At 38.3% G+C, this 25,590-nt stretch overlaps 2 protein-coding genes across 10 annotated transcripts in view; one reads left to right on the top strand and one right to left on the bottom strand.

Moving 5' to 3' along the window:
* Positions 1-7,693, top strand: part of SPATS2L (spermatogenesis associated serine rich 2 like) — a 102,944-nt gene extending 95,251 nt beyond the window's left edge. For 8 of the 9 annotated variants that reach the window (XM_033010827.2, XM_042808544.1, XM_042808546.1 and 5 more), the window contains 4 exons: positions 1,528-1,637; positions 2,190-2,292; positions 4,870-5,090; positions 6,271-7,693. In XM_033010827.2, the coding sequence (XP_032866718.2) occupies positions 1,528-1,637; positions 2,190-2,292; positions 4,870-5,090; positions 6,271-6,669 (833 nt within the window). In that variant the 3' untranslated portion in view covers positions 6,670-7,693. The remainder of the gene's footprint in view (positions 1-1,527; positions 1,638-2,189; positions 2,293-4,869; positions 5,091-6,270) is intronic. The other variant, XM_033010828.2, reaches the window with a different exon arrangement.
* Positions 7,694-10,260: 2,567 nt separating this feature from the next.
* On the bottom strand, positions 10,261-18,870 carry KCTD18 (potassium channel tetramerization domain containing 18). The gene is made up of 7 exons (XM_042808547.1): positions 18,591-18,870; positions 17,543-17,740; positions 16,081-16,292; positions 15,008-15,201; positions 13,796-13,890; positions 13,269-13,371; positions 10,261-12,873 (listed from the first exon to the last, which is right to left on the bottom strand). Exons 2-7 carry the CDS (start codon positions 17,697-17,699, stop codon positions 12,342-12,344), a joined length of 1,293 nt encoding a protein of 430 aa, XP_042664481.1. The 5' UTR covers positions 17,700-17,740; positions 18,591-18,870; the 3' UTR covers positions 10,261-12,341.
* Positions 18,871-25,590: the final 6,720 nt, after the last annotated feature.

The following is a 25,590-nucleotide window of genomic DNA, read 5'->3' as shown; positions in this document are numbered from 1 at the left end:
TGGAGATAGGTGTCAGTATGAGATGAGATCACATGGTTTGGACAGTCACTTCAGCAAAGGGGTTGCTGACCTTGGGGAGAAACAATATTAGTATTACCTAGAATAAGCTATAAAGCAGAACTATTAGACAAACAGCTAGTAAACTGTTCATTTAATCTGATAGAAGTTTCTCAGACTTGTAGACCATATTCCACAAAAATTAAATTAAAGGATCAGCTAGAGAGATAAATAAACCTCTGTTCTTGGCATAAGTAATAATGTAGGCACAGATTTACTGACAGGGCTAAAGGAACTGTAGTCACCTTCTGCCTTCCCTGCCCTGTGTGACACACACTGTCATGGTTTGGTTACTACCACATAGCTGTACAGCCGCAGCTCTGTCTCCCCATGCCTGCTGGACCATGCTGTAGGTGGAACAGGATAGACATCCCCTCCCTGGAAGGGATCAAGGCCAGGTTGGACGGGGCTCTGAGCAACCTGGTCTGGTGGAAGGTGTCCCGGCCCGTGGGAGGAGGATTGGACTTAAGTGACCTTTAAAGGTCCCCTTCCAACCCAAACCATTCTATGATACTTTCAAAAGAAGGTGCCATCTGATTAAATGAATGATAATGGGTTGAAACACAAATGCTCTATGGAATACTATTAATTCTCACCTAAAAAATTACATTACCAAGCATGATCTGGTTAGGTGACTTGCCAAGTCTGCTCTGGAAATTTGTGGCAAAAGAAGTCAAAAAAGCCAAAGTCTCCACAGCTGTAACAGTCTGTGGCCTTAGGATAGTTTATAACAACTACCACTCATCCTTACTGTAGGCATAAGTTCTAGACAAAAGACTATGTTTGCTACTATTTTATATTTAGATGCTGTCTTTCCTCTCTGCCATAAGTGCTGATCCCACCAGCCAATTAGTTACTGCTTTTACACTGAGTCACCATGTAGGTAATAGAGCTTGCATATATTTAATTTTCTACCAGAAAAGACTGTTAGCGTTTGTAATACTTCTTTGCTCTAGAAATGTAACTGCATATTCTGTACTTGAAAGCAAAATTACAGTGCCGGTGATTTTAACGTGAACTATATATGACCAGATTTTTTTCAGAGGAATTGAAATGCCCCTGTGTAAATAAAATACAGTGTGTCTTCAGAAACAGGATTTTGACTCAATGTAATGTTTCTTTCCATGTCTTGACGGAGGGTTCCCTGATTTTATGCTTAAAAATAAAGCACTGGAAAACACAAAGAAACATGTCTCTGCCCCTGTTTGTCTAAATGTTGAAGGATTGGTTTAACTTCAATTTTCTGACAGCTATCCCCTTTCCAGACCTTTTTGAACATCAGGCAGTTCAATTAAAAACAGTGATTGTCTTAGTCTGTGTAAGCAGCATATTAGAAGTTCAGTTGCAAGTCGGGGGTCAGAGATGTGTGTGTTTGTCTCATGTGATGCACAGTGTTAATGCCCAAAGAGTAATGAATTACAGAGCAACATACCTTCCTAGCATTAATTATCTACTATTGGCATTTGGCAGTGGAAATCTTGACTGCTCGACAGAAGAAAGCTGAAGAGCTGAAGAGGCTGACAGACCTAGCCAGTCAGATGGCTGAAGCACAACTGTCTGAACTCAGGGCTGAAATTAAGGTCAGGCGTTCACTTCTGCTTGGGTATTTTAGCTGTTAGCATAAATGCCAAGAAAGAGCTGTCATGTTGACATGCCCAGGCTGTTCATTCCTGCTATGGGCCAAAGGGTCAATAGCTTTCCGTGGGAAAAGCATATCATTCTTAAAGCATTATAGCACCTCTGAGCAGTGTACAGGCGCTATCAGAGACGTGTAAGCTATCACCTCATAAGTGTAGCAGTGGGGAGTTCTGCTGTTTGTGTATCATTTATCAGACTCAGTTAACAGGTAAACCTGATAGCTTCAGGTTCAGTGATCAAACACATATGCTCCAATGAAATGACCCACTTCCCAAGCACAGGAGTGATCTACTCATCGCTGGGCTGTGAGACATGCAATTTGGCAAGGATGGGAAAATACTTGGTTCTGCATAGAGATCCTGTGTACAGGGCAGGGTCAAGTATTTGCTGAGCCTTAAAGTGAACTTAAGATAAGTATTGATTGGTTTCTGTACCACCCATATAGTCTTTTGCTCAGAATGCAGATCACTGTTAATTTGTCTGTATTTTTGCAGCACTTTGTGAGTGAACGGAAATATGATGAAGAACTGGGCAGGTCTGCCCGATTTTCTTGTGATACAGAACAGCTGAAGACCCAAATTCAGCTCTGTGGAGAAAGTAAGTGGTGGTGATTTCTCACACTGAAGTTCTCAAAACAGTGTTCCACATACCTGTTCAGGAAATGCTGGCAGAAATGATGGCATGTGTACTGCCAGTGTGTGTGTGTGTGTGCAGCAAGCCTGACATGAAAGGTATATCTGGCTGCAGCAGACTTGCTGAACACACAGAAGTTAACTTGACAATATGCAACACGTTAGACTCACTATACGTGTGCTGTGCAGTCCATCTGCATGTGCACAGTGCCTTCTTTGTTAGAGATTTCCAGGTATTACTCAGGTCAGTTGGAGTTTTCCATCTAAACAGGATTTCCAAGTGGAAAAAAGGGTCAGCTCTGGGGAACACTGAAATTCAGTACTTTATTAATAACTAGCAAATTGGAAGCTTCTCTGTGTGAATAACGTAATGAGACCATTTCAGGTCTCTCCTGCTAGGAAGTAACTCCCCAACTTGATGACAGTATTCACTGGGTTTTTCAGGAGCTAAAGGTAGTCCTTAAATGTTCCTGTTTCCAAATCATCTGCTGGTGGGATGGGGAGAGAGGCAGAAGAGTCCTTGGCTCTGTGTGAGCACTGCTCAGCAGTAACTAAGTATTATCAACAGTGTCTCCAGCACGAATTCAAAACATAGCCCCATACTAGCTACTGTGAAGAAAATTAACTCTATCCCAGCCAGAACCAACACATCAGGTTAGTGAAGTCAAACTGCTATTTGCAGGGAGGTAGTGCCATCATACAAATGACTGATAGTGCACTGACTGTCTGAAGAATTTAGATCTAACCTGCCCTCAGTGACCTTAGATGAGCAACTCATGCTGTTGACATGTCTTTGATAAGAGCTCCTCAGTGCAAAAGACATTTCTCTTTGGAGCATCTCACAAGGCCCATACCCTGCTAGGAGCTGCAAATACCCCTCAAAGAGAGTTTATACCAGGACTATAGCTAAGAACAGCCACTGTTGAGGCCTTTAACAAAAGCAGCGACCAAAACCACAGGGCTTGTGCAAAGGAAGGCATGTTCTAGCATGAGAAGAGGGTAGGCAGCATACACTCACAATGAAGGACAGGAAGAAAAAAACTAATTGGACTGACATATATCCAAAATGCTTGGCGGTGGGTTGTACTCCTTCCTTGTACATCTTTTTTGTTAAAAATACATTTTTATGACAAGGACCTGTGTTTTTATATGGGCTTCCACGTGCGGCAGTCTGTTTTAGATGAGAGCAGTAGAATTCAGTGACAGCTGGCCTCACTGAACTTAGGACAGAAAATTCAGTTCATTGTCCAGATCCTTGCATTGTTTTTATGAAGAGGACACCTAGTGGGAGAAATAGCTGCTGTTGACGGAAGTGAATAAGAGCCTCAAAAAATGTAACAGATGATGCTCAGTTGCTAAAATTATTCCACGTTCTTCTTTCTCTGTACTATAAGTGGAAAAATAGAAGTATCTCTTAAATAAAACAACAGGTGTTTCACTGAATTGATCCTCTGGTTTGTCATCTGTACCAGAAGGAAGCAGGAAAATTCCATAATCGGAAAAATCAGAACAGCAAATTAAGATCGAGAACTTTACTTTGATAGCCTCAGAGTCCTCTTCGAGAGTGCTTATGAGCCATTGCACAGAGGCAGACAGTTTGAAGAGCTTGTGGAAATGCAGAGAAGTAGGAATCAAGGGTTTGTTTGGTGCACTTCACATCCAGGTATGGAAGTGGTTAAGAAATCAGGTGGTCTCAAAACACTAAGAAGTAGGGAGCAGGAATATACTGAGATGAGCAATAGTGGTTCCTGATGATGCTGACTGCCGTGATCTACATGATGTGGATTAGTGCACTGCATTCAGCTCCAGTTCTTATATATATCCATGGTACAGAAGAGCCTTTGTTAGCAATCTCCTTTGAGAGGAATGAGCAGCAGGCACTAGACTTTTTTTTTCATCTTCAAAAATATTTAGACATACTAAGGAAGCTTTCATGGCTGTTACCTGTGTTATAGCTAGTACATATACAGACCACAAATGTCAACATCTTCAGCCTTTCATGATCAAAGAATAATTTGGATTCAAATTTAGTCTCTGGTGTCTGCAGGCACAACTTCCTTTGACTTCAAGCAGTTGTGAGAGTTACTGGCATACCACTCGCTTCCTTCCCGTGTTTCTTCCTTTATTGCTTGAAGGGCTCCCATTAGGAGCACTAGTGGTAGGACAGCAGTGCGTGGGGCAGTCTGGACAGCACATGTGTTCAGCTCAACTGGTTAAAAGTTCGCAAGCACACCAAGAGGTGCCACAAAATTTGAAAAGTTTTCTTAGATGACCAGAGCCTAGCCTACTGCCAGACTCCTGCCAGTTTTAGCACAGTTCCACCACATTGGTTCTTTTGCCTACAGAAGTGCTTCACAATGAGGCAGTTTTACAGAATTAAAATGCCATGGCCTGATTCTGACCCTAGTTATCTAGCTTACTTCATTATTTAAAGTAAAGCTGTAACAATGCTACCAAAACTAACTGTAAGCAGGGTAAGAATACAGCCTTATGTTTAGATGTTGATCATTTAACTGATAACACGGAATACTTTTTTTTATAGTTTCTCACCCAAAGAACAACTATTCCTCAAGAACCCCATGTAGTTCAGTGCTGTCTTCAATGACCTCACATGCAACAACTGGCAAGCAGAATACGCACACCCGAAAGTCCTCTAGTAGTGCCAAGAACTCTGATATTAAAACAGCCAGCACTAAAGTACAAAGTCATCTTTCTTCCAATCCTACAGAATCTTCTTCCCAAGCAATCCCAACAAATAAGCAGGTAAGAAACCAGTTATGAACTAAGCTAAATTATTTCAAAAATTTCAGAAAAATATGCAGCATTGAAAGCTGTTTATACGAAAGCAAATACTCATTTGCAGTCCATATATTTAATTAAAAATTTTTGAAAAATGCAAGTGTATATTTTCAAGGTAGTGGGAATGTACAAGGTGGAAATACCAGAAAAGCCATATCAGCAAAGACCGCTGTCTGGTGTTCAGAAGTGACTAGTGGCAGTCAATAGACTGAAAAAGAAAATTTCTCAATAATAGCGGAATGCCCTACATGCTACAATGGAGAAACGTTTATTCCTGATCCTTGGCAAATGATCAGTTGATGTGCTATTGAAGCATGATTATTAGATAGACTTTGAAAGTGGAGTTCTGTCAGGTTTAAAAGCGTATTATTTCAGAAGATGTATAATACAGCTTATAGTATTGTGCTATATTGGTAGCTATTTCATTACAAAAGCACCTTAGAATGTACTTGTACTTTGTGCTTAGGTAAAGCTGCCATTGAAGTTGGTCTGAATTTTATAACAGTAGGAATTTTAGGCTTGAATAGGTGCCTGAAGAGAAACATAGGAACTTTACATAATGTCAGTGCATCTATGGCATCAGCTGCCCTGGCAGTCATGCAAACAAAGCAATTTAGCCAGTTCCCACTAAGGATCAAAACTTCCTCTGAGCAAGATACCACAAGATGGACATATCTTCCACCATGTGGATTCTTAACTTGACTTTAATTTACATGTGAATTTCTCTTCTTCCTGCAGTCATACTGTAGTATTTACACAATACTTTACTAGGAAAGATATTTTCATGATTTTGGAAAAAATCAGTCAGTATCAAGTTATTCAGTGCTTCTTAACTGCTGCTGTTGAGATGCCTAGTATTTCATCTCCTTTTCTGTATTCTCTTGAATCACGGCAGATTTTAATTTTGCATCAGTGGTGAACCTGCCATCTGTATTTCCATGCTACTCAGATGTAGCATGTTACTCATGGTTCAGTTTTTAAGTGTTATTTGCTCCAGCAACAATCAAAACTGTATAGTGTTTTCCCTCTCCTAGGTACACCAAAAATTGTATTCTGCAATTTTTGTTATTTCTGATTGCTGTACTTCTTGTCTTGCTGGAAGGATTCAGATAATCTCACAGCTATCCAATTTCTTTCTGGGTAGAATGGGCCTTCCAGCCAGAGACGAAGATTCAACTCACAGCACCAAAACATCCGGCTCAATGGGTCTCTTAAGTTACAAGGTGCCAGTAATGAGGCAGATCAAAATAATGTCAAGAGTGGTTCCAGGTCTGAACACAGAAGACAGCAACATAACAGCTTCAGATCTAAAAATAAAGGATCTATGAGAAATCAAGAGCAGTCCACAACTACAAGGACCACAGAGAATACGACACATTCCGAAAAGAGCCGACGAAAGCATCATACACCAGACACCACAGATCAGAGGCCCTTCCGAGACGGTGTTGGCCGAGTGTCGCAATGCAATTTATGTCCTGCAAGGATGGAGGTCTCTGCTGATGCCACTGTTCTTTCAGTGCCAGCTGTGACTTTGGTGGCTTAAAATGTCACAGTGATGGCAGGCAGAAATTTAATCTCTTTAGTTTCTTGCTCGAGATGCTTGTTGGTGAAGAAAATAAGTCGGAACATAGTCATTTTAAGTCTGTTGCTGCTTAAAACTTGTTGGTATCTCTATTACTTACTAATTATCAAAATTAATTCATACTTTCAAGACTTTCCCCAATATGTGTTCACAGTTACTTTGTCATAAGAGTACAGAATCTTACCAAAGCAGCATTTACTACTTAGAAAAATGAAATATAGATTGGAAAAATAAATGGGTAATTAATATCACATTAGCAAAAATCTGTTGTAGATATGTGGTTATACCAGTCAATATTATTGTTTTTTAGAGCAGCCTGTGGTAGAAGGATCCCAGGAAGTCTGTATGCTGTGGTCTGCAATGAAATCAGATAATCTTGTAGAATTTTTCAGCAAATCTCTATACATCTCTTTCTTTCTGTGCGTGTATACACGTACATGCATGCACACTGTATACACAGAGTATTGTTATATACAAGAACATTTGAAAAAGCAGTACATTTGATTTTATCTTATTCCATAATCTGAGATCTTTAAATTCAAGTATAAATTGTATTAAATGTATTACATATTGGTATTTTTCACTGACAAACTATTTTTATGAGGCTAAGGAAAAATGCTCATTTCTTAAGTTCGGAATGTATATAGTCATGGCTATTCAGATGCACAGACCTATTCTCCATCCTTATCATCCACTTTTCTAAGACTAGTTGGATTTATTTTTTTGCATATGAAAAGTTGCAGGTGTTCTAGACTTGAATCTGAATTATTTTTCTATATTTTTGCTGTAGGAACCATCTGTCCGTAACAAGAGCTATGACTAATAAATTTGTTGCAGCAACATGCAGCAGAATGTGGAGGTACATATTTGAGCAGATACTACATCCAAGTTTTCTATTAAAATAAATATCTTAGTCTTAATGTTCTGACTCTGTATTTCAGAAAATCTGTTTCTTCCAAAAAATTAAAATCTTCTTTCTAAAATATTCTGATGTTTGCTGCTTCGCAGTGCCTAACCTTTGTGTTATTACTCAAATTGCATTTGCTTAATTCATCTGGTATGAGTGGGAGGCTTTCAGCTGAGTTGGGATTGGACTAGGCGTTTGCTTTTAGCTAGATTCCACTGCCACAAGTGGACACAACTTTCCCATGAGAGCCCCCTCTATCCTGGGCATACTTTTAGTGTAAGTTATTAACATAGTAAAGTGTCAGAATTCAGATCTGGTATCAAGTGAACTAGTGGCCCATGTGTCAGAATCAGAAAGGTGTAAGAGGTCAGTAAGAGTAGGGCTCCTGAGTATCTTTAAAAGTTTATTCCTAGGTTATTGTTTGCTATTGCTTTTTACCAATTTCCTCTGCCTAATACTTTCTGTTAGCTGACTGCAAGCTCCCTTAGAATTGACTGGTTTACTTTTCATCTGTGGTCCTTGAAAAATAATCTCAAAAGTGTAGAGTGAGGTGCATTCCTTATGGGTGATTTTAATTGTTTTTATTTCTCTTGATATCTGTATACAGTTTTCGACATGTGAATATTGGTGAAACCTGATTTTAAAAGGCAAATAACTCATCTTCATCTCGAAGAGTGGTGAAAGAAAATAAACATGCATAGTTGAACACTGGCTTTCTTAGCATTGCAAGCACTGCTCCTATTCTAGGTAATTACCTATCATGCTTTGAAGCTGAATGTTTTTAGTAAATGGAACTGGAATTCCAGAATCTGTTGTGCACACCCATCAGATAGATAGCTTTTTCAAAATTTATCTGCTGCCTTACAGTTTGACCTGTAATCTCACTGTAAGAGATGTAATTATAACTTCCATGCAGATATTACACAGGAATCTTATTATATTGTCCGTACATAATTTGTGAAATTAATTTGTCTCCTTGTATAACCCCTCTAAAAAAAAAAAAAAACAAGCCAACAACAACAAACCCCAAAAAACCCAGAAAATCTAACTTATCTGTAGTGACTTTTACACCTTCTTTATAGCTTCTCCACTTGACAGGATTATTGAAAGTTATTTTATTCCATAAGTCAGCTTCTCACAATCTGGCTCCTGCAAATAAATAAAATCTGTAACACAAGTCATAACTCTGCACTAACCTTGGTCTCATTAGTACCAGCTAACCTTTGATGGCCGGCTCAGTGTGTGACAGACCCAGGACTAACAGGCGAGAGACAGCATTTCTCTTCAGACTGTGATGCGAACACAATTTCTTTGAGGAGAGGTATAAGTGTGGATTTGGTTAGGCTGGTTATGGGAATGCTGCAGTCTTAGCACACCAAGTGTGGTTTAGTATTGCAATACAAGTTTTAACTACATGAGGTGGTTGTGCACTGAAGTGTAGCTGTGTCAGAACAGTATCTCTTCATCTTTCATTTCTTGTGTCTCTCTGTGCTTGGAATTGCATCTGTCAGTTTCTCAGAGTGTTTTACTGTCCACAATACTTGTAAGTAATTGGATGCTCTTGGGCCCATCTTCAACAGAACTCTTTTTAATCCTGTAATTACAGAGCTAGATATGTGTGATACTCCTTTTAAAGTAAGGGATTCACTGAGGAGATTAAGGGCAGGACAAGGCTTGACTTTTAGGCCAGATGTCTTTTTTAGAAAAACACCCTCAATTTGCAAAGTAAATACAGCTGTTTAGCATCATTCAAACACAGACATGGAATTCCCACTGCACTTTGTACACTCTTTCAAAAGTGAAAACACACCTTAAAGGGCAGTATTTTAAAGCAGGTTGGATCTGTTTATCTTCTATGTAAGATTAAATTCAGAGTAAGGGCAGAACTCAACAAAATAAAGGACCAGATACACAACTGGAAAACTGAAAAGGTAACTTAACATAGCCAAGCTATTTGGAAAACTTATATTATTTAGGCCTGTTTGGAATGTCACCCTGAAAGAGAAGCTAGTCATTCTGGAAGGGAGAAACTGATCTCTAGCGCTTTCCTGCACCCTGTTGTAGGGGAACACCTGGTCTGAGTTTGTATGCAGGGCAGTTCTTGGTGGGAGTCTGTTTGCCCATGTAGTGACTGGGCTTCATAGGGATTTTATAAATCAGCTGCATCCTTCCTGTTCATAGACTTGTGACTGCAGCAGAGGCCCCTTTGGATCCAGAGTTCTCAAGTGCCAGTGCCACATACCCACATGAGAATATAGTAGAAATTTGCCAGAGATTTGAGACAATAGAGCTATTTTATTAAGGCAAACTACTAAAACAAACTGTACTAAAATGTTCATGTATGTTGCACCAGAGAACAAAGCTATTTTTACAGTTAATTATATTCAGCTATCATAGAACTGTTTAGTATCAGTCCATCAGTTGAGAGAAACTTAGCAAGATTCACAGGTATTAAAAAGATGCTGTATGTGCCTACTCAGAGAAGTTAAAAGGCCATGTTTGCACCTCATCCAATTAAAAACAAATAAATAAAATCAAGTTCCTCAAAAAATAATTAGTCTTGCTCTACCTCCCCATCACAGCCAGTTTCATCTATTGAATTCAAGGGAGTTCTTGTTTGTTTGTTTCTTTTCCTTCTTTTTCCCTTTTAACCACAAGCCAGTATGTCTAGGACAGACATGAATGTTACATGAAAAATACTGTGCTACCAGAATAATTAAACACTGAGCTAGTGCAAACTCAGAAAGTCCTGTAGGATTATTTTTAAAGTTTTTTTCTTGTACATATTCAAAATTCCATACTTTCTGTGAGCTTTAGGGTGATGTTGGACTCGATCTTTGTGAGCTTCAGTGCCAGTTGGACTCAATGACCTAAAGGTTCTTTTCCAACCCAAATGATTCTATGATTCTGTGTTTGTAGAAACCTTCTAAATTTATCAAAACCTGAAGGAAATCTGCTTTAGGAAGCATAAAAAGATTTAAAGGTGCATGGTAAAGTGCTCAGCTATTCAATAAATACTGAAGAAGGAGTCACACAGAGGATAAGTATTACAAACTGCTTTTCAATCAACCATGATAAGTAAATTTCACAAACTTTGTGTCAATGAATTGCATGCTCAAAGAGTAGGAGATTACACTGTTAGTATCTTTGCGTAGTTTTTGCCTTGTCTTTCCTACAGTGAAACTTTTTTTGGTTGGGATAGGAAAAGCCTTGGGATTGTTGCTCTTCAGTTTTATTTTTTAAGAAAAATCACTAGCTTAAAGATTCTAAAGGTAAGTTGGTCTTCAATATATTCAACTAATAGCAGAAAATTACAGTACTGCACACCTTTATAGTGACTATTGTTCATGGTAAATTGGCTCCTTAAAAGTATGTTAGTACATGAAAATTTGGGGTTTTTACTTGTGTGAATGATGTTTCAAGTTCTTGTGGTTAGGAAAAAATCCTGAAAATGTGATCTAGAAAATAAAACATTTAAAGAACCCTTCTGTAATTCTAATAGTCTCAGGAATTTTAAGAACATTGCATTTTGGCAATGTGATAGGACTTCTCAACGTTTAGGGCCAGCTGTATTTACTATGCTGGAAAAGCAAATGCAGTAGCAAAACCAGCAAAATAACCCAGCACCGAATTGTAAGCAAGCAAGGGTGCAAAGCAAGTCAAGTTTCGTTCACTGATTTAAACAACTAAAAGGGCTTTTTAAAATCAGGGAGCCAAATTTGACTGTCCATTGCTGACAGAAACATACAGCAGCTCTTCAGTATCATTACTCAATTTACCCTGGCACAAGCTGGCCTCCTCTATCCTGCTCTGGGGGAAGGAGGAGTTCTTTGATCTTTCTTCAAACCAGGGCTTCTCAGTTAACACTACTTTGCTGCACAGAAGTTGGAGTTGGCCCCTCCTCATTTGAAAGGACCTGCAGGACAGGGGAAGGCCGGGTGTAACTCAGACCTGTGAGGTTCCTTGCAGCTGTAGAAAACACATCCCACGGTGGTGCGATACAAAATGCCAAGGCTGCACCACATTCCTGCAGCAGCCTCACCCCCTGGCAGATGACACCACGTTAGGAAAGCAGTACACATAGGTCTCGGGTTCACGGAAAAAAACTCCCTAGGCATACTTCTTCCCTTCCTGTATTTCTGAATTTTCTCACTGTATACAAGCAAAGGCGGTCCCTTTCATTGCTCTTAATAACAAAATATGGTGACTTATGCTCACCAGAAGTACCAGTAAGTGCATGCAACTTCTGGAATCTTCATACTACTCAGTATGTTGCATGTTTGTGGCCAACTTGTATCTAATGAAAGCTAATTATTGTTATCTATTTTTCCCCACTTTAAAGATACAAATTACAGAAGTTAACTCTAGTCAACATTAACTGTAGTTAAATCTGATAGAGGTCTTCTTTTATGTTGTGCAAGTACTCCCTTTAAAACGGTCAGTTGTACTAGTACAGCCTGACAAAAATACAAATTCAAGATACTGAAACATTAGACTGTACATGCTTTGTGTTTGAGGGGGACTTTTAATTCATTTTTCTTCCTCCCCAACATTTGAAAAATATTTAGAAATAAAGCAGTGCTCACTTAAAACAATTTAACCCTATGTTTTTCACAAACTTTTTCATAACAATTTTCTACTAAATCTTTGAATAAATGACCAGATGATGATCTCTTCTTTGAGCAGATGATGCAAAGCTATCCAGTCTATTGGGCTGAGTCAAACATTATCCATCCACTTTATTATTCTTAAGTTTAATACTCTCTGCTAATACAACTGATTCATTCTTGTTTAGTATCATGGAAGTAGTAGGAATTTCAACAGCAGCACTGTCCTCTTCACTTGTTTTACTGGATACAGAAGAAGGTGGCTGAGATGGTGTCACAAGAAGTGGAGTTCGCTTCAGCTTTATTACACGGTTGTTTCTGGGCTTCCGAGACACTGCAATCTTGAATGTCATTTGACATTGTGTCCCACTGTCAGCACTCTGCCTCCCACAGGGAGCCTGGGAATTGCTGGGCACCGGTGTGCACGCTGTGGGTATAGTTTCAGGAGCTACTTTGTGCAGCATCAAACTTTCACTATTGGGTGGTTTAAGAGCGACAGCAGAACGTGAAGTGTTGCAAGCAGCTACCTTTAATGAAGCTGAGTTCTTGACTTTGATGTGGGTGCTTGTTGAGGGACCTGAGAATCGAATTGGCTTGGGACCCACTTTACATGGTAAATAGTCTTCCTCTTCAGTAAAGTCAATTAATCGTCTGTAAAACAGTGAACTTTAATTAAAGAAACAAAATATGTACATCTCACATATGGGAAAATCAGTTAACCTTTGAAAGTTTTCAGTTAAATTTCTTTTTTAGCAGTCCATTCAAATAATACTGTTCTCTACTTTTTGAAATTACTCCTTCCCACTCTAAAGTGATGTTTTAAAGGCTGAAGAGGTAGAATAGAATGGAGACTTTCAGCAGCCTAAAAAAGGTAATTTGTTTCAGCAAGTTCAGTTCAATTAAGCTCTCTAAGGCATCTTATAAAAATGTAAATAGGAAGAAACAGATAAAATGCAACATTCATAGCTATTCAGAGAACCTGAAATCATAAAAAAAAAAAAATGTGCTGTATTTCTGCTTTAGGTCACCTAAGCAAATCAGCATACCTTTTATGAACTGGAGGCATATGATGCAAACTGCCTTTCAAAGGGCGTTCTTCAAGAGTCCAACATTCAATCAGCTCCTGAGGCACTCTCCAGTAGCTGACACCTGTATTTCAAAGGGATGTTTATTGAGCTGGGAGAACATAATGTTATGTGTATATACTCCTGACTAAATGAGCATGTGTATTTTATTATGTAGAATTTCAGCTTTGCAACTATGCTGACATGAACGCTGCTTACAGCCAATGTGCTTCTAGGGCTTCCACCAGAGTGCCCAATGCCAGCAGGCTATCGCCCCTTGCATGTGGTGGCTCTCACTACATCATTTATGCCAACTCGTCACCTTCTTGGAACATCCCTTAAGACTTATTTTCTTTCTTGAAATAGCCACTACTAAGGGATATTTTACAACATATTACTTACTGAATGAGTGAAAATGCATGCAGTTTTTATCATAGTTAATTGGCAAATATTTTTCTGTAAAAAAGGTAGTACTACTGAAAAAGAAGAAAAAAAAAGTAATACGCTACCTCTCCCTTCCCAGGCATCGAAAGCATCCATCATGTTTTTCAACTCAGCTACTGAGTAATAGCTCCAGATGTATTGGACATTATTTCCAGCTTCTCTAGAAATATTATTTTAAAGGTAGCAGTTATGTGGTAAATCTAGCTAAGTCCATAAAAATATAACACTGGTGAAATGTATCATTCTTTTTACCAAATCCTAACTATAAGGACTTAAAACTAAATGTTGGGTAAAGTAGAAAGGAAAATGTTACCTGAATTTCATTTTCATTTGTATAAGAGGTTCTAAATAGCCATTTTCCTATAAGCTGCATGCCTGTGAACACATATTGCTAAAAATGGCTATTCATGAAAGTATAGATGTTCATAAAAGAATAAATACAGGTTTAATGGTATAAAATCTGTTCTTCTAAATCTCAATAATTTCTTGAAAGGGAAAACACAGTAGGAGGACAGAAATCTGATACTATGTGTCCAAATACTCTTTGAATAAGTATTACTGGTCTGAGCCTAAATTTAGGAAAATATCCATCTTAATTATAAAGATGATGAAACATCAAAAGTTCTATCTTAATCATGTTTCAAAAGGTACCCAGTGAGGTACGCTTCTGACACTGTACTGTGAGACCAAGAAAAAGACAAATTGCTTCCAGACACTCAGAAGTACAGGTCTACCACTATCTTACTGTCATAAAAATACATTGATAGTGTAGTAGAGACATACATGTTCTTTAAAGAATTAATTCATTTTCAGTTCTTTCTGCTGTGAAATACTTCATTCAGCTACCTTAGAAGACTGCAAAATACAGTTGCATAAATCACAACCAACTTTGTGAATATTTCTGGAACTTTTTCTGGATAGGGATTCATTCACTGTGTTTAGTGTCAATATCATCCTGGATTAGAAAGTAATTTTAAATGGTTGAGACATTTTAAAAATAGCAAGTAAAACATAATGAGAACTTACAGCAACTGCATGCTAGCCACCTCTTGTGGACTCTCAAATTCTTGTACTCCATGCTTAGTTTTTATCTTATTTTTTATTTGTTTATTGTGACCATTGTATTAGCCAGCTGCTTTCAAAGCTGGAAAGAATCCGATTCCTTCCACAGATTTATAGTATAATAATGCTATATTATGCTATATATAATAATTTTTAGGTATTATTATGAGTGTTCCTTCTCACTTCATAGTGTTTTCATGTGTTTGACATCTTACCTTTTGTAAATGCTTTTACTATGAATTTTTGTTCCTAATTCCTTATTAATTGCATCAGTCCCATCAGCTCTCGTGGCATACACACCAATAATTTTACTTTCACAGCTTGCTCCAGAAGTGTTGAGATAGTGCAGGACCCAAACTGTAGGCTTGGTACAAATTAAATCATAAGAATCACAGAAATCTAACAAAGCCTGGAAAAAATATAAAACATACAAAATATTAGTAAGAATACAGTATTTTTAGTTGAATAAGCTTTCATATTTAAGTTTTATTAACTGTACTGGTGAGCTCTTTTAGGTAAATCAAGGATGTATAAAAAAAGTGTGCTGTATTTCTTATCTGACGTTAACAGAGAATATTGTAAAATAAGAGAAATTCACAGAAGGACAACAGAAATACTTAAAGGCATGGCTAATCCCTAATATGAAGAGAAACTGAAAGGCCTGTAAATGTTTTATGCTTTTCAAAAGGAAATGAGTAAGGGAGAATGTGAAATAGATGGAACAATACCATACTAAGAGAACACAGATGACTGTCAGGACTAACACTGCCAGACAGGTAATGTAAGTTGATTTCCAATCAGTTAATTAGATCTAGCTTTTAAGTTATGATACTCTTAAGTAGGATTTTAAATACTATATTAATTTTCTTTTTTCCTTTCTTGTTCTGAAAAAATGGAAAAGTACATTTTGTCTTTCAAGTTTTAGGATGAATTTGTGAAACTGAAAAAACAAACAAACAAACATCTTGAAGGGATCAAATGTAATTTCAAATAAAATTTGAAGCCAAATAGGCAACTAAACAATGTCACTCCTACTATGCAACAGACTTGCATGTAAAACAGAGTCAAATTTAAACTGTTGCTGTACTGCAATGATGGGGAATGTCCTTAACTACTACGACTGCATTATCAACTCTAGGATTTCTCAACCTAAAACTCTGAATTTACTGGTGATTTAACAGGGTGATTAAAAAGTGCTAACTCACATATACTACAGTTTTAGTATCTGATGCTAATGAATGGTACAGATTAGAGAGTACAACTTTTAAAATGTAAGAAATGTCCAGACCTTTTTAAGTTCTATATTTGACCTTAAAGAATATGTCTCCATTTCATTGGCCAAATGGTCAGATAGACTGTATGGATAAGGAATGCCAAAATAATCTGCTTCCTCCTGCAGTGCAATTCGAATTTGTTCATCTCTAGGAATCCGAACTTCTCCATGAAGATAATCCAAAAGATATTTAAACAGGCTTCCGTCTCGATCAATTAGACATGCTCCTGAAAATATAAATAAAACAATTTAAAATATTGCTTCCAGCAAGCAAAGACAAACTTGTCACATTCTATCAAATCGTCAAGTAAACCATTTATATAAAACTTCTGTACTAGTTTTACTTACTTAGGAGAAGCAAGTATACTGTCTCTATTCTTTTAAACCTACTATTTTGTTTCCCTGGAATATTTGTTATTTGAAGATAAAATTCTTAGTGCAGTAAACATTTCTTTGGAATGTCAGTGAAATTACTAATCTGCATAGGACCATGCCAATGTACAACCTCAGATGTACTGTATTCCACTTAAAATGCTAAAATCTATATCTAGATGCATTTCTAATTCTAACCGCTGATACATCTTTTCTCGCTATTGCAGAGATGTTTTCAGTTTTGGATCTAGGCAATTTAAAACTGTTAAAAGTAAAATCAGCTCCAGTGTACCTCTAGTCTAACCCTCCCAGAATATTGCTCAAGTTTTACATTATATTTTTGTTTCTTTTTCTCTCCTTTGCCTGCTGGGCTCAAGGACCACTACAGAAACTTACCAAACTATACAGAGCTGTATATAATAGGCTGTTCACTGAAACTGGAAAACAGTAGCAAAGCCCTGCCCATAAAAATGTTAAACATTTCAGAAATTTTAAAGAATCAAAAGTGTCTAAGGAATTACTATTCTCCATCTATCATATCTTTAAACTGGACATACTTTGGCAGGATTTCCAAGTCACAAACAAGTGTGAAATTTGACCCATGAATAGTTTTGCTCAAGCTGTCGTATCATGCCATAGTAGTGAAAAATGCAATGCCTACAGGGTAATGAAGTATTCTGAAACAATGGTTAGACCCAAATCTCCTTATGTAATGAACACAGTGAGATGCCTCTGGAGAAGACAGGCATTCATAAACAGAATCCAAGTTAAATACCAAATACTCTGCCAATTTCAATTTTATCTATTTCATATTCATACTAAAGAAGCACATTCCAAAGCCACAGTTTGGACTGGGACAAGGCAGAGGTAAGCACTGCACAAACACGGCTGTTTGCAAACATAAGTAGTCTTGTGGAATTCAGATTAATTACTTGTAAGTATAAAGTCATACATGCATAAATGTCCTGGAATTAAAGAAGCCAACTGATTCTCAGCAGATTGGGAAAAGATAGGTACTGTAAAATGCATAAATATATATAAAAGCATGTATTTGCCACAGAGCTCCCTGATCAGAACGTCATATTTACAGCTTGAACATATTTACCTGATTCATCCACTTTTAGAGGAAAGCGTCCACTAAACATAGAAGCTAACATTGAATCCTTAAAGCGGCATAAAGACTCGCGCCTGGCTGTGTATAAACATCCTCGCACATTAAGTCGTAGAATACCCTGGACATCTTCAGTCTTGCCCTCTTCCATTGCATTTATAAATTACAATCTTAATTACGAGCTATTCAAACCTGAAACAGATACAAACAAATGTAAGGCCAGTTAAGATTGATTATATACAAGACCTAAGTATTAGTTCAGCTCTTACATTACACAATACTGTAAAATGAGCTTTGAAAACCTTTCTGAAGACGTATTAGTGCAAATAGGCAAATATTATACACCTTTACTATAAAAAACTGCCATTTTACTTTGCTGGGAAACACAAAGATTACTCTTTTGAGATGAATGGGTAAGCAGAATTACATGGTCAGTATGTGTGAGCAGAGCACTGGAAGGACTTTCTGGGAAACCTTGAGTGTAGTTTACAGCACTAAAAGTGCATTATTTTTGTACTAGTAACAACTTGGTTTCTTTAAAATCTGATCTTTATTCAGGGCTGCTTTAACTAGTTGTTGAAGCTGTCACATCATTAATGCCACATTGCAAGTAAATACTCTTCCTTGGGCCTGCCTTGAGCTCCCTGCAGGAAGGGGAGGAAAAACTGGTGCAAGCAGCAGAATAGAATCTTCAAAACGTGGGGGGTTTTTTAGGTTTGATTTTCGAGTTTGTTTAGAGCACGCCCTTTGAGGGTTACCAACTCCCACTCCGCGCCTTTTGCCCAGGCATCTGCTATTGTTTCACCAAAATTAACTGACGATATCGCAGCCTGCTGAGGAGCCAGCTGGACAGCCACCCCCACCGCCGGCCGGGGCGCTCCCTCCCTCCCTCCCTCTCTCCCTGTCGTGGGGCGCTGCTCCGCCGAACAGGGGGGACCCCTCCCACCCTTCCGGCAGCCAGCCGGGGAAGGCGGCTCAGCTCCCCGCCCGGGGCCGCCCGGAGACCGGCCGCGGGCTGGGGGTGGCCGCCGTCCCGCGTTACCTGCGCCACCGCCTCCCGCGGCAGGGCCGCCTGCGGGGCTGCCTCGGCTTCGCAAAATGGCGGCCGGGCGGCAGGAAGGGCCGGGCCGGAGCCGGGCGGGGGGAGGCAGCCCGTGTGCTCCTGCGGCACCGCCGTTCCCGGGGGCACCGCCAGCCGCCCGGGCTTCCCGACCGGCCAGGGTGGCGGGGCAGCCGGGTGGAGGGCCACCCGTGGCTCTGCTGCCCCTGCCGTCCCCACTTTTCCCGGTGGGGGTCCCTCAGGCACGGCTTTGCTGTCTGCGGTCTCTGAAGCGATGCTGACCCGCGTAACCTCGTGATTTTTTTTTTTTTTTTAATTACAAGTGTTTACTCAAAGCGGGTTTGATTCAACTGCTTTTTCTGCAGGCTCAATAATATAACATCTTGAGCCGTACCCGCAATGCTCCCATTTGGCCCGAGGTGGAAGCCCGGGCGCTGGTTTCTCCTGCGGCAGCACTGAGACAGGTGATTTCACAAGGGTGATGTGGTGCTGGTATGTGCTCTGAGTCTGAAGATTGAAAGGTCTGCTTTGGTTAAAATGGGCAAAGGCAGAAAAAAGTAGCCTCAGGTCAGCTGGTGTCTTCTGGCCTCTTGACACGGCTGGTTGTCCTTTGAGCAGACTCACTAGCTTGTGTGCCAGTAGCAGTCTTTACTTCTAGCTAATCTATATGAATGCATGCATCATAGCTTTGAATTTGCTTCCTGTTGCTTGCCTGTGAAAGAGGTTTTTTTTTTCTGCTTCAGACTTACATGCATTTTTCAGAGCAAACTATTAATGCATTAAAATAGCATGGATGAATGCAGGCAAGGTGCTTCACCCTCAAACAGCCATTTCACAAAGACTTGCAGAAACTGTGCTATTAAATTCCTAATGTCTGACATACAGTTGCTTGATCAACAAAATGTGCATAAACAATGGAAAGGTAAAGAAATCAGATTCTCATGCTTTTGTCTCAGCCTCATTATTAAAGTTACTGTGCACATGAGAAATGGCTCTAAGATGCAGATGTGTTTTCTAAAAAAAAAGTTTATAACATTGTCTCATTCCCACTTAACTTTGTAAGCAAATAAAGAATTTATTTTTTGTCATAATATGCAGTAAGAACCTACGCCCACAAATAAAACTGCCAAATAACTAGCAGTTGTATGCAAAAGTTTACACAGATGAGGTTTCTGTAAGCTTTCTGGAATGTATGAGCTGATTATTTGTTTAGAAAATATAGTAAGAGATAACTAAATCCCAAATGGTAGCAATATCTTTTAATTGCTATCCGAAGTCCAGTAAAAATCCAGTTATTTAACTGTACACTGCACATATAAGAAATGTGCATATATTGTATTTAAATAGTTTATTTACCTAGCAAATCCACTCAGTTATATCTACAGTTCCTATTGATTTTCGTCTTGTATTATCCTTGTTTTTTACTCATCATTTCCATTTGGAGGTGTTTTGTTACCATATATAAGGTATTTAAACTACAAGTTAATTTGCTAAAGGGACAAATCAAAGGATGTGTAACAAATAATCACAGAGCAGCTACAGCTCCAATTGTGTAGCTTACTATATTTTGGTTTGTTACTACATTTTGATTTTAAGAATACCTATATATTCATAGGCTACTGTGTTTTCAGTTAATATTTAGGACTGTAGACTTGTAATTCACGCTTCCCTTCAGTCAAGTGAAGGACATTAAAGGAAAGAGCCATCTAAATCATGTTGCATCTGGTCCTTGGAGGAAGATAAATTCTCTTTGAGTGATTGCTTACTACTTAGAACTCGCTTGTTTTTATCTTAATGCAGATTTGCATTAGAATGGTAGTTACAGCTACAGTAAATACTTCATGTGTTTCATTTTTCTTAGCAACTAAGCATGCTACAGTCGCTACAAAGAGAGGAAATGGCATCCCAAGAACTATGGCTCTTGTGCTCTCTGAACAGTTCTTGGCTAAGAATGTACCTAGAAGCCAGGTCTTTAATGCTTAATATCTAATTAATGAAATAAACGCACAAGTTACAACGTGCCAATGAATGCAATACAGACTGATAATTCATGGATGTTGAACTTCCTGTAAAATAAATGAAAAACAGTATAATAGATTATTTTTGTGGAGTAATGGTGTCTGATTTAACAATATCCTTAGTAAGGATATAATGTATGTTGTCCCTTACTCCCTTCATACCTGGCAACTGCAACTTAAATGTGGCTACTGTTGTCAAATGTTACAATATACTTCCAGTCTTTCTCAGTCTAAAACATTCTATTAATTAAGCCTCAGCTTTCCATACTTTTCTCCTTTAAGCTGGCTTGGTTTTTCATCAAAAGTCTCAACAGTGTTCCTTCATGTATTTCTGCACTGGGAGATCACAACTGGTTTCAGTCAACATATGTACACACACACACACACACAAACAAAATGCAATCTGTTTTGGACCTCAGATTTAACCATGTGAAATATCATTACTATTCAAGCTTGATACGGTGTGTCCTTGGTATAGAAGCATGCAGCGTAACCAACCTGCACAAGCAAACTGCATTTTGAGCTGCATGTTCTTGGGAAATGAACACAGGGAGGTTTTTGGTTTGTTTTTCGCTGGTTTCCAAAAGAAGCCAGGCTTACACCCTCATCCTCTGTATATTTTTCAGTTTACTAGTTTCATCAAATTTGACGAAGGCGAAGAGGCATTAAGAAATGAATTTTCATTAAGCTTGTACAAGAAAGGGTGTGATTAGAGGAAGATGTGTTCTTAATACTGTGATTTCAGGAAAAAACAATAGCATGAGCTCAAGCCTTGTTGGACATCAGAGAATCCACAGAGGAGAAGCTGTTCTACATAATCTGCCCACCAGAAGTGCTTTAGTCATAGCTCACACATTACTAGACCCTACAGGATTAATTTCTCAACCAAGATTCTTCTCAGAGGTGGAATCTGCAGTCATAGGAGCCTGAAAACCAGAATTCTGCTCTTAATATATATGTAAAATATATGGGCTGTGAAATCTGGCAGTGCTTTAAGATCTTCCTCACTTTGAGCAGCTGGCAATTAACTGGAGATTTTTGCATGTGAAATGTTACAGTGTGGGAGTTCCTCAGCAGAGTGTAAAGGAAAGTATGACCACAGGTGGAAATGCAATACTTCACGTTTTGTTTTAAATTTATTGCCCACAGTAGCTACATAAACATTAAATGGAGGCAAATTGGTGATTGCTCCTTCAGGACTTGGGACTGTTGTAAAAGTGGGGGAAATGAAAACTCATGATTTGATCTGGAGGAAAACACTGCCTTCTGGAAAGGATAAAGAGGTAAGTTTTATTTGATTGGCTTTCTATTTTTAAAGTTATGTAAGGTCATTTACTTTTTTATTTGGCCAGAGTTTTACAGTGGCTGCAGTCACTTCCAAGTTGCCTTGTAAGGGGAAATGTACCAAAGGTATGTAAGGTGTGCTGGATCAAATCTGTATTTTAAGGGGATAACATAGAAACATAGGGTTTTGCAGCTTCAGGGACACACTGAGAAACTGTGCCATATATCATACACAAATTAACAAAAGGTAGAAGAGAGAGACTTTCCACATGCTGTTTGAAAAAGATTATGAAAAGAGTAAGTTCATAATGGTACATTTTCCAATAATGCCACTGATACTTACTGTGTGATTCCTTTGATATATCTTATAGCACGTTGTAATGTTAGCACATGGAAAGATAACATTTTAATGATGATTACTGCATTACAGAACCTAATGCTGGTTTTTATTTCAACCTTCCACATCTCTGTAAATCTTCAAATAAATTAAAACATTAACTCTCTTAAGGTTTTCACAAAACTGCTTTCTATAAATGTACTGATTCCTGCATCAAATTCAGGAACTAATGTCCACCTGAACTAATGGTAGGACTAGGCACATATAGCCAGTGAAAGAAAATGTATGTGAAAGGAGTGTTAAAGAGCAAGGGATTTGAGGCTCAAAAAGCAATTTGGGGAAAAGCATTTTATTAGACTAAAATTCTTCCTTGCAATTCCCTGTCCTAATATTACTTAAACAAAACTAAAAGTGGGCTAGCTCAAATTCTGTCATTGGGGATGCCTAGCCTTACAAGTATGCAGGCATCATGCATACCTGCTATAATGTATTGGGTTTTAAATTTATAATTTTTTTTTCTTAAGTGTCTTGAAGACTGTCTAATAATTGTTTGTTATGTCATCTATTAATAGCTAAAGAACAGCTAAAAAGAAATGGAAGTTTCCACTGACAAGAAATTCCTTGGATTTCTCATTCTAACCTAAAGGAAAGAAACTCTTTGAACAGAACGCCAAATATCTCAAAGTCTTTATAAAAATCTCTGACAGGCAGGTGGAATAACTGTAGTTCCCTGATCCCTTCCTCACAGTGTACGGGGGATTGATGCAAAGTGTTTATACAAAGTGCTTATTTATTAATTTTAGCATTATTCATGATTGGTATTTAAAATGGTTTAGCAAAGGCGCTCGCCTGACGCCGCCCGCCCTCGCGCCCCTCCCGGAGGCACGTGCTGGGGGCGCGCGAGCGGCTCTGCCCCGCGGCCGCTCCGCAACGGCCGCTGGCGCTCGCGCAGCCGTTGGCGGCCCCTGGGCGAGGCGGGGGCGGGCGCGCGCTGCCGCCCGGCTGTGAGGGGGAGCGGCGGCGGCTGGGACACCGCCCGAGCGCTGCCTGGGCCGGGCGGCAAGTCTCTCTCGTTGTGTGTTTACATCTGTAGCCTTTACACCGCGGTTTGTTTAAATGCTTCGATTTAAAATCTGACTTGTGAAAGTAAAAGCTGGTCTGGTCATATTGTGAAGTGTTAGAACCTTGGGGTTTTTTCCCTTTTAAGCATAAACTTGGATCGATAGAACGGACAAGGTCAAAAATCTGTGTTCTTGTTATTCTTCATGTTTATTAGTTAAATATTTTGCCACTCTGTGATAGTGTGACTTGAGCCTCAAGGAACAATTCACTAACTTGTTTGAATTAATTGAACAAAGGTGAAGACAGAATCAGTTTTCCCAACTTCAGAGATAACAATTCCTGATAATGAAACTTAATTTTTAAAAGTATGAGACAGATATGTATTATTTGGGCATTCCTCTTCACAATGTACAGGTTCATTTTGACAATGGATAAGAAAGTGACTGCCAAATCATCTACCATTTTCACCTTGGATGCTGCTAAAGGACATATGAAGAAGAGGGATGGAACATCACATACTGCAAAATGCAGTGCTGCTTTAGCATCTAAGATCAAAACAAAATTAATAAGTAAGTCCTGTTAAAACTGAAGCCATTTACTGTACTTAGAATGTATGACTTCAGAAGGAATAGTAATTGTATTTAACATGATTTGGTGAATTGCTCCCTATTAAAAATATTAATGTGATATGTTGAGAATTTTAAGAGAGTCTCAGTTAAAACATGTGATTGTAAGTTGTTTATTCACCTAATTATCTGAGTATTTTCACTGCTTGCTCTTTGGCATGCCAGTGTTTTTTAAAAGAGTATGCTCAAGTACATTTCTAACATCCATGTCCATTTGGGGTGTCTGAAAACTGAGGTACCAAAATGACTAAAATCAATGACCTTTTAAAATACAGTTGCCATGGTAAAATACCTAGTATTCCTATTTGCAAAATAGTATTTATATAAAACTCTTGAGTCATTTACTGAATCAAGGAAAACTGTAAATACTAATCTGCTGATTTAATCACTTGCCAGAAGGTACTTTGTTTTCCCAGTAAATCAGGATTAAATTAAAACAGGTTTGTCATGGTAGGTGGTTGGGTTTTGTTTCTGGCTCTGACAAAAACATTAGTATGGAACACCTCAGATCCTCTTGTACAAAAGGTAGAGAAACTATAGATGTAGTAAAACACTTATTTCAGAGCTCTAATTCAAGCATCATGGTTAAGTGAATGTTGACTGCTGCTTCTCTTTCTGTGATTGGTATGGCAAAAATTTTTGTTGTTTGAGTGCATATATATATTTTGTTGTTGTTATTTGTATGTATATATTTGAACTTACTGTAGCTTTATGTAAAAAATACTAATTTTCTGTGACAAATAGACAGTATAGATGCATAATGTCCTTTAGCAATCTCCACACTCCGGTAATACAAATAATTCACTAAACTGAATAGTAATTTCGAAGCTTAATGTTTGGATTAACTGGATTCCACTGCTGTTGCCTGTTTCTCAAAGCAGAGAAATAAGGCCTCACAAATTTTGGATAACAGATCACAGAAGTAATAACATAAGACAATGAAGAGATGTAGTTGGAGCAGATTTCAAGCTAACCTTGCTCCTTTTTGTACTGAAGGAGTACAATCAGATTTGTCTCTACCTTGAGTTCAGGTTAACTCTGTGTATACTATGAATGTGTACAAAAAAATCCAGCTTGGTAATGTGCAGTCTCACTGGGGGAAAAAAAAAGTTCCTAAAACATTCTGTAACAGATATGAGTAGGCAGGTTTTCATTAGGACAGTGGAAGCTATATTTCTAATTTAAAGCTTTTTTCTTTCTGTTGTCAAAACTCACATTTAAACTCAAGATGTTTGAACTTTTTAATTTGTAAAATGTATTTTTTATGCCTGTGAAACTATCAATTTTTAAAGGATTTTTTCCTAAAATAACCTTATTTTTAAAAATCCAGACTAGAACAGAATCAGTGCATGAAATGAATTTCAAGTGAACAGAGTAGTGATCAGAATGACAGCCAAGAGAAACAGTTTTATGTTAGAAAACATCAGTCTTTGCTGTTGTTCCACCAAAACCTATAGATACAAATGTTGTTATATAGTGATAGTTCATGCAGAGAAGGCCTGGAATTGAAGTTGTTGAAAATAATACAATCTTGTCTCCTTTAGATAACTCATCTATGTTTAAAGTATCTTTAAAACAAAATAATAAAGCATTAGCTGTGGCTTTGAGTGTGGAGAAGGAAAATTCTCGGAAGCTAAAGAATGAGAAGATTTTTC

The sequence above is a fragment of the Tyto alba genome, unplaced genomic scaffold (genome assembly GCF_018691265.1).
Source record: "Tyto alba isolate M040663 unplaced genomic scaffold, T.alba_DEE_v4.0 Super-Scaffold_7, whole genome shotgun sequence".
NCBI lineage: Eukaryota > Metazoa > Chordata > Aves > Strigiformes > Tytonidae > Tyto > Tyto alba.
This window is presented reverse-complemented; position numbering and strand designations above follow the sequence as displayed.

Coding starts and splice junctions, on each gene's coding strand:
- KCTD18 (XM_042808547.1), bottom strand. CDS start 17,699: ATGGAAGAGGGCAAGACTGAAGATGTCCAGGGTATTCTACGACTTAAT. Junction 16,293..17,542: donor TCTAAAAGTGGATGAATCAG/GTAAATATGTTC, acceptor TTATATTTTCAG/GAGCATGTCTAATTGATCGA. Junction 13,891..15,007: donor AGTAAAAGCATTTACAAAAG/GTAAGATGTCAA, acceptor TAATATTTCTAG/AGAAGCTGGAAATAATGTCC.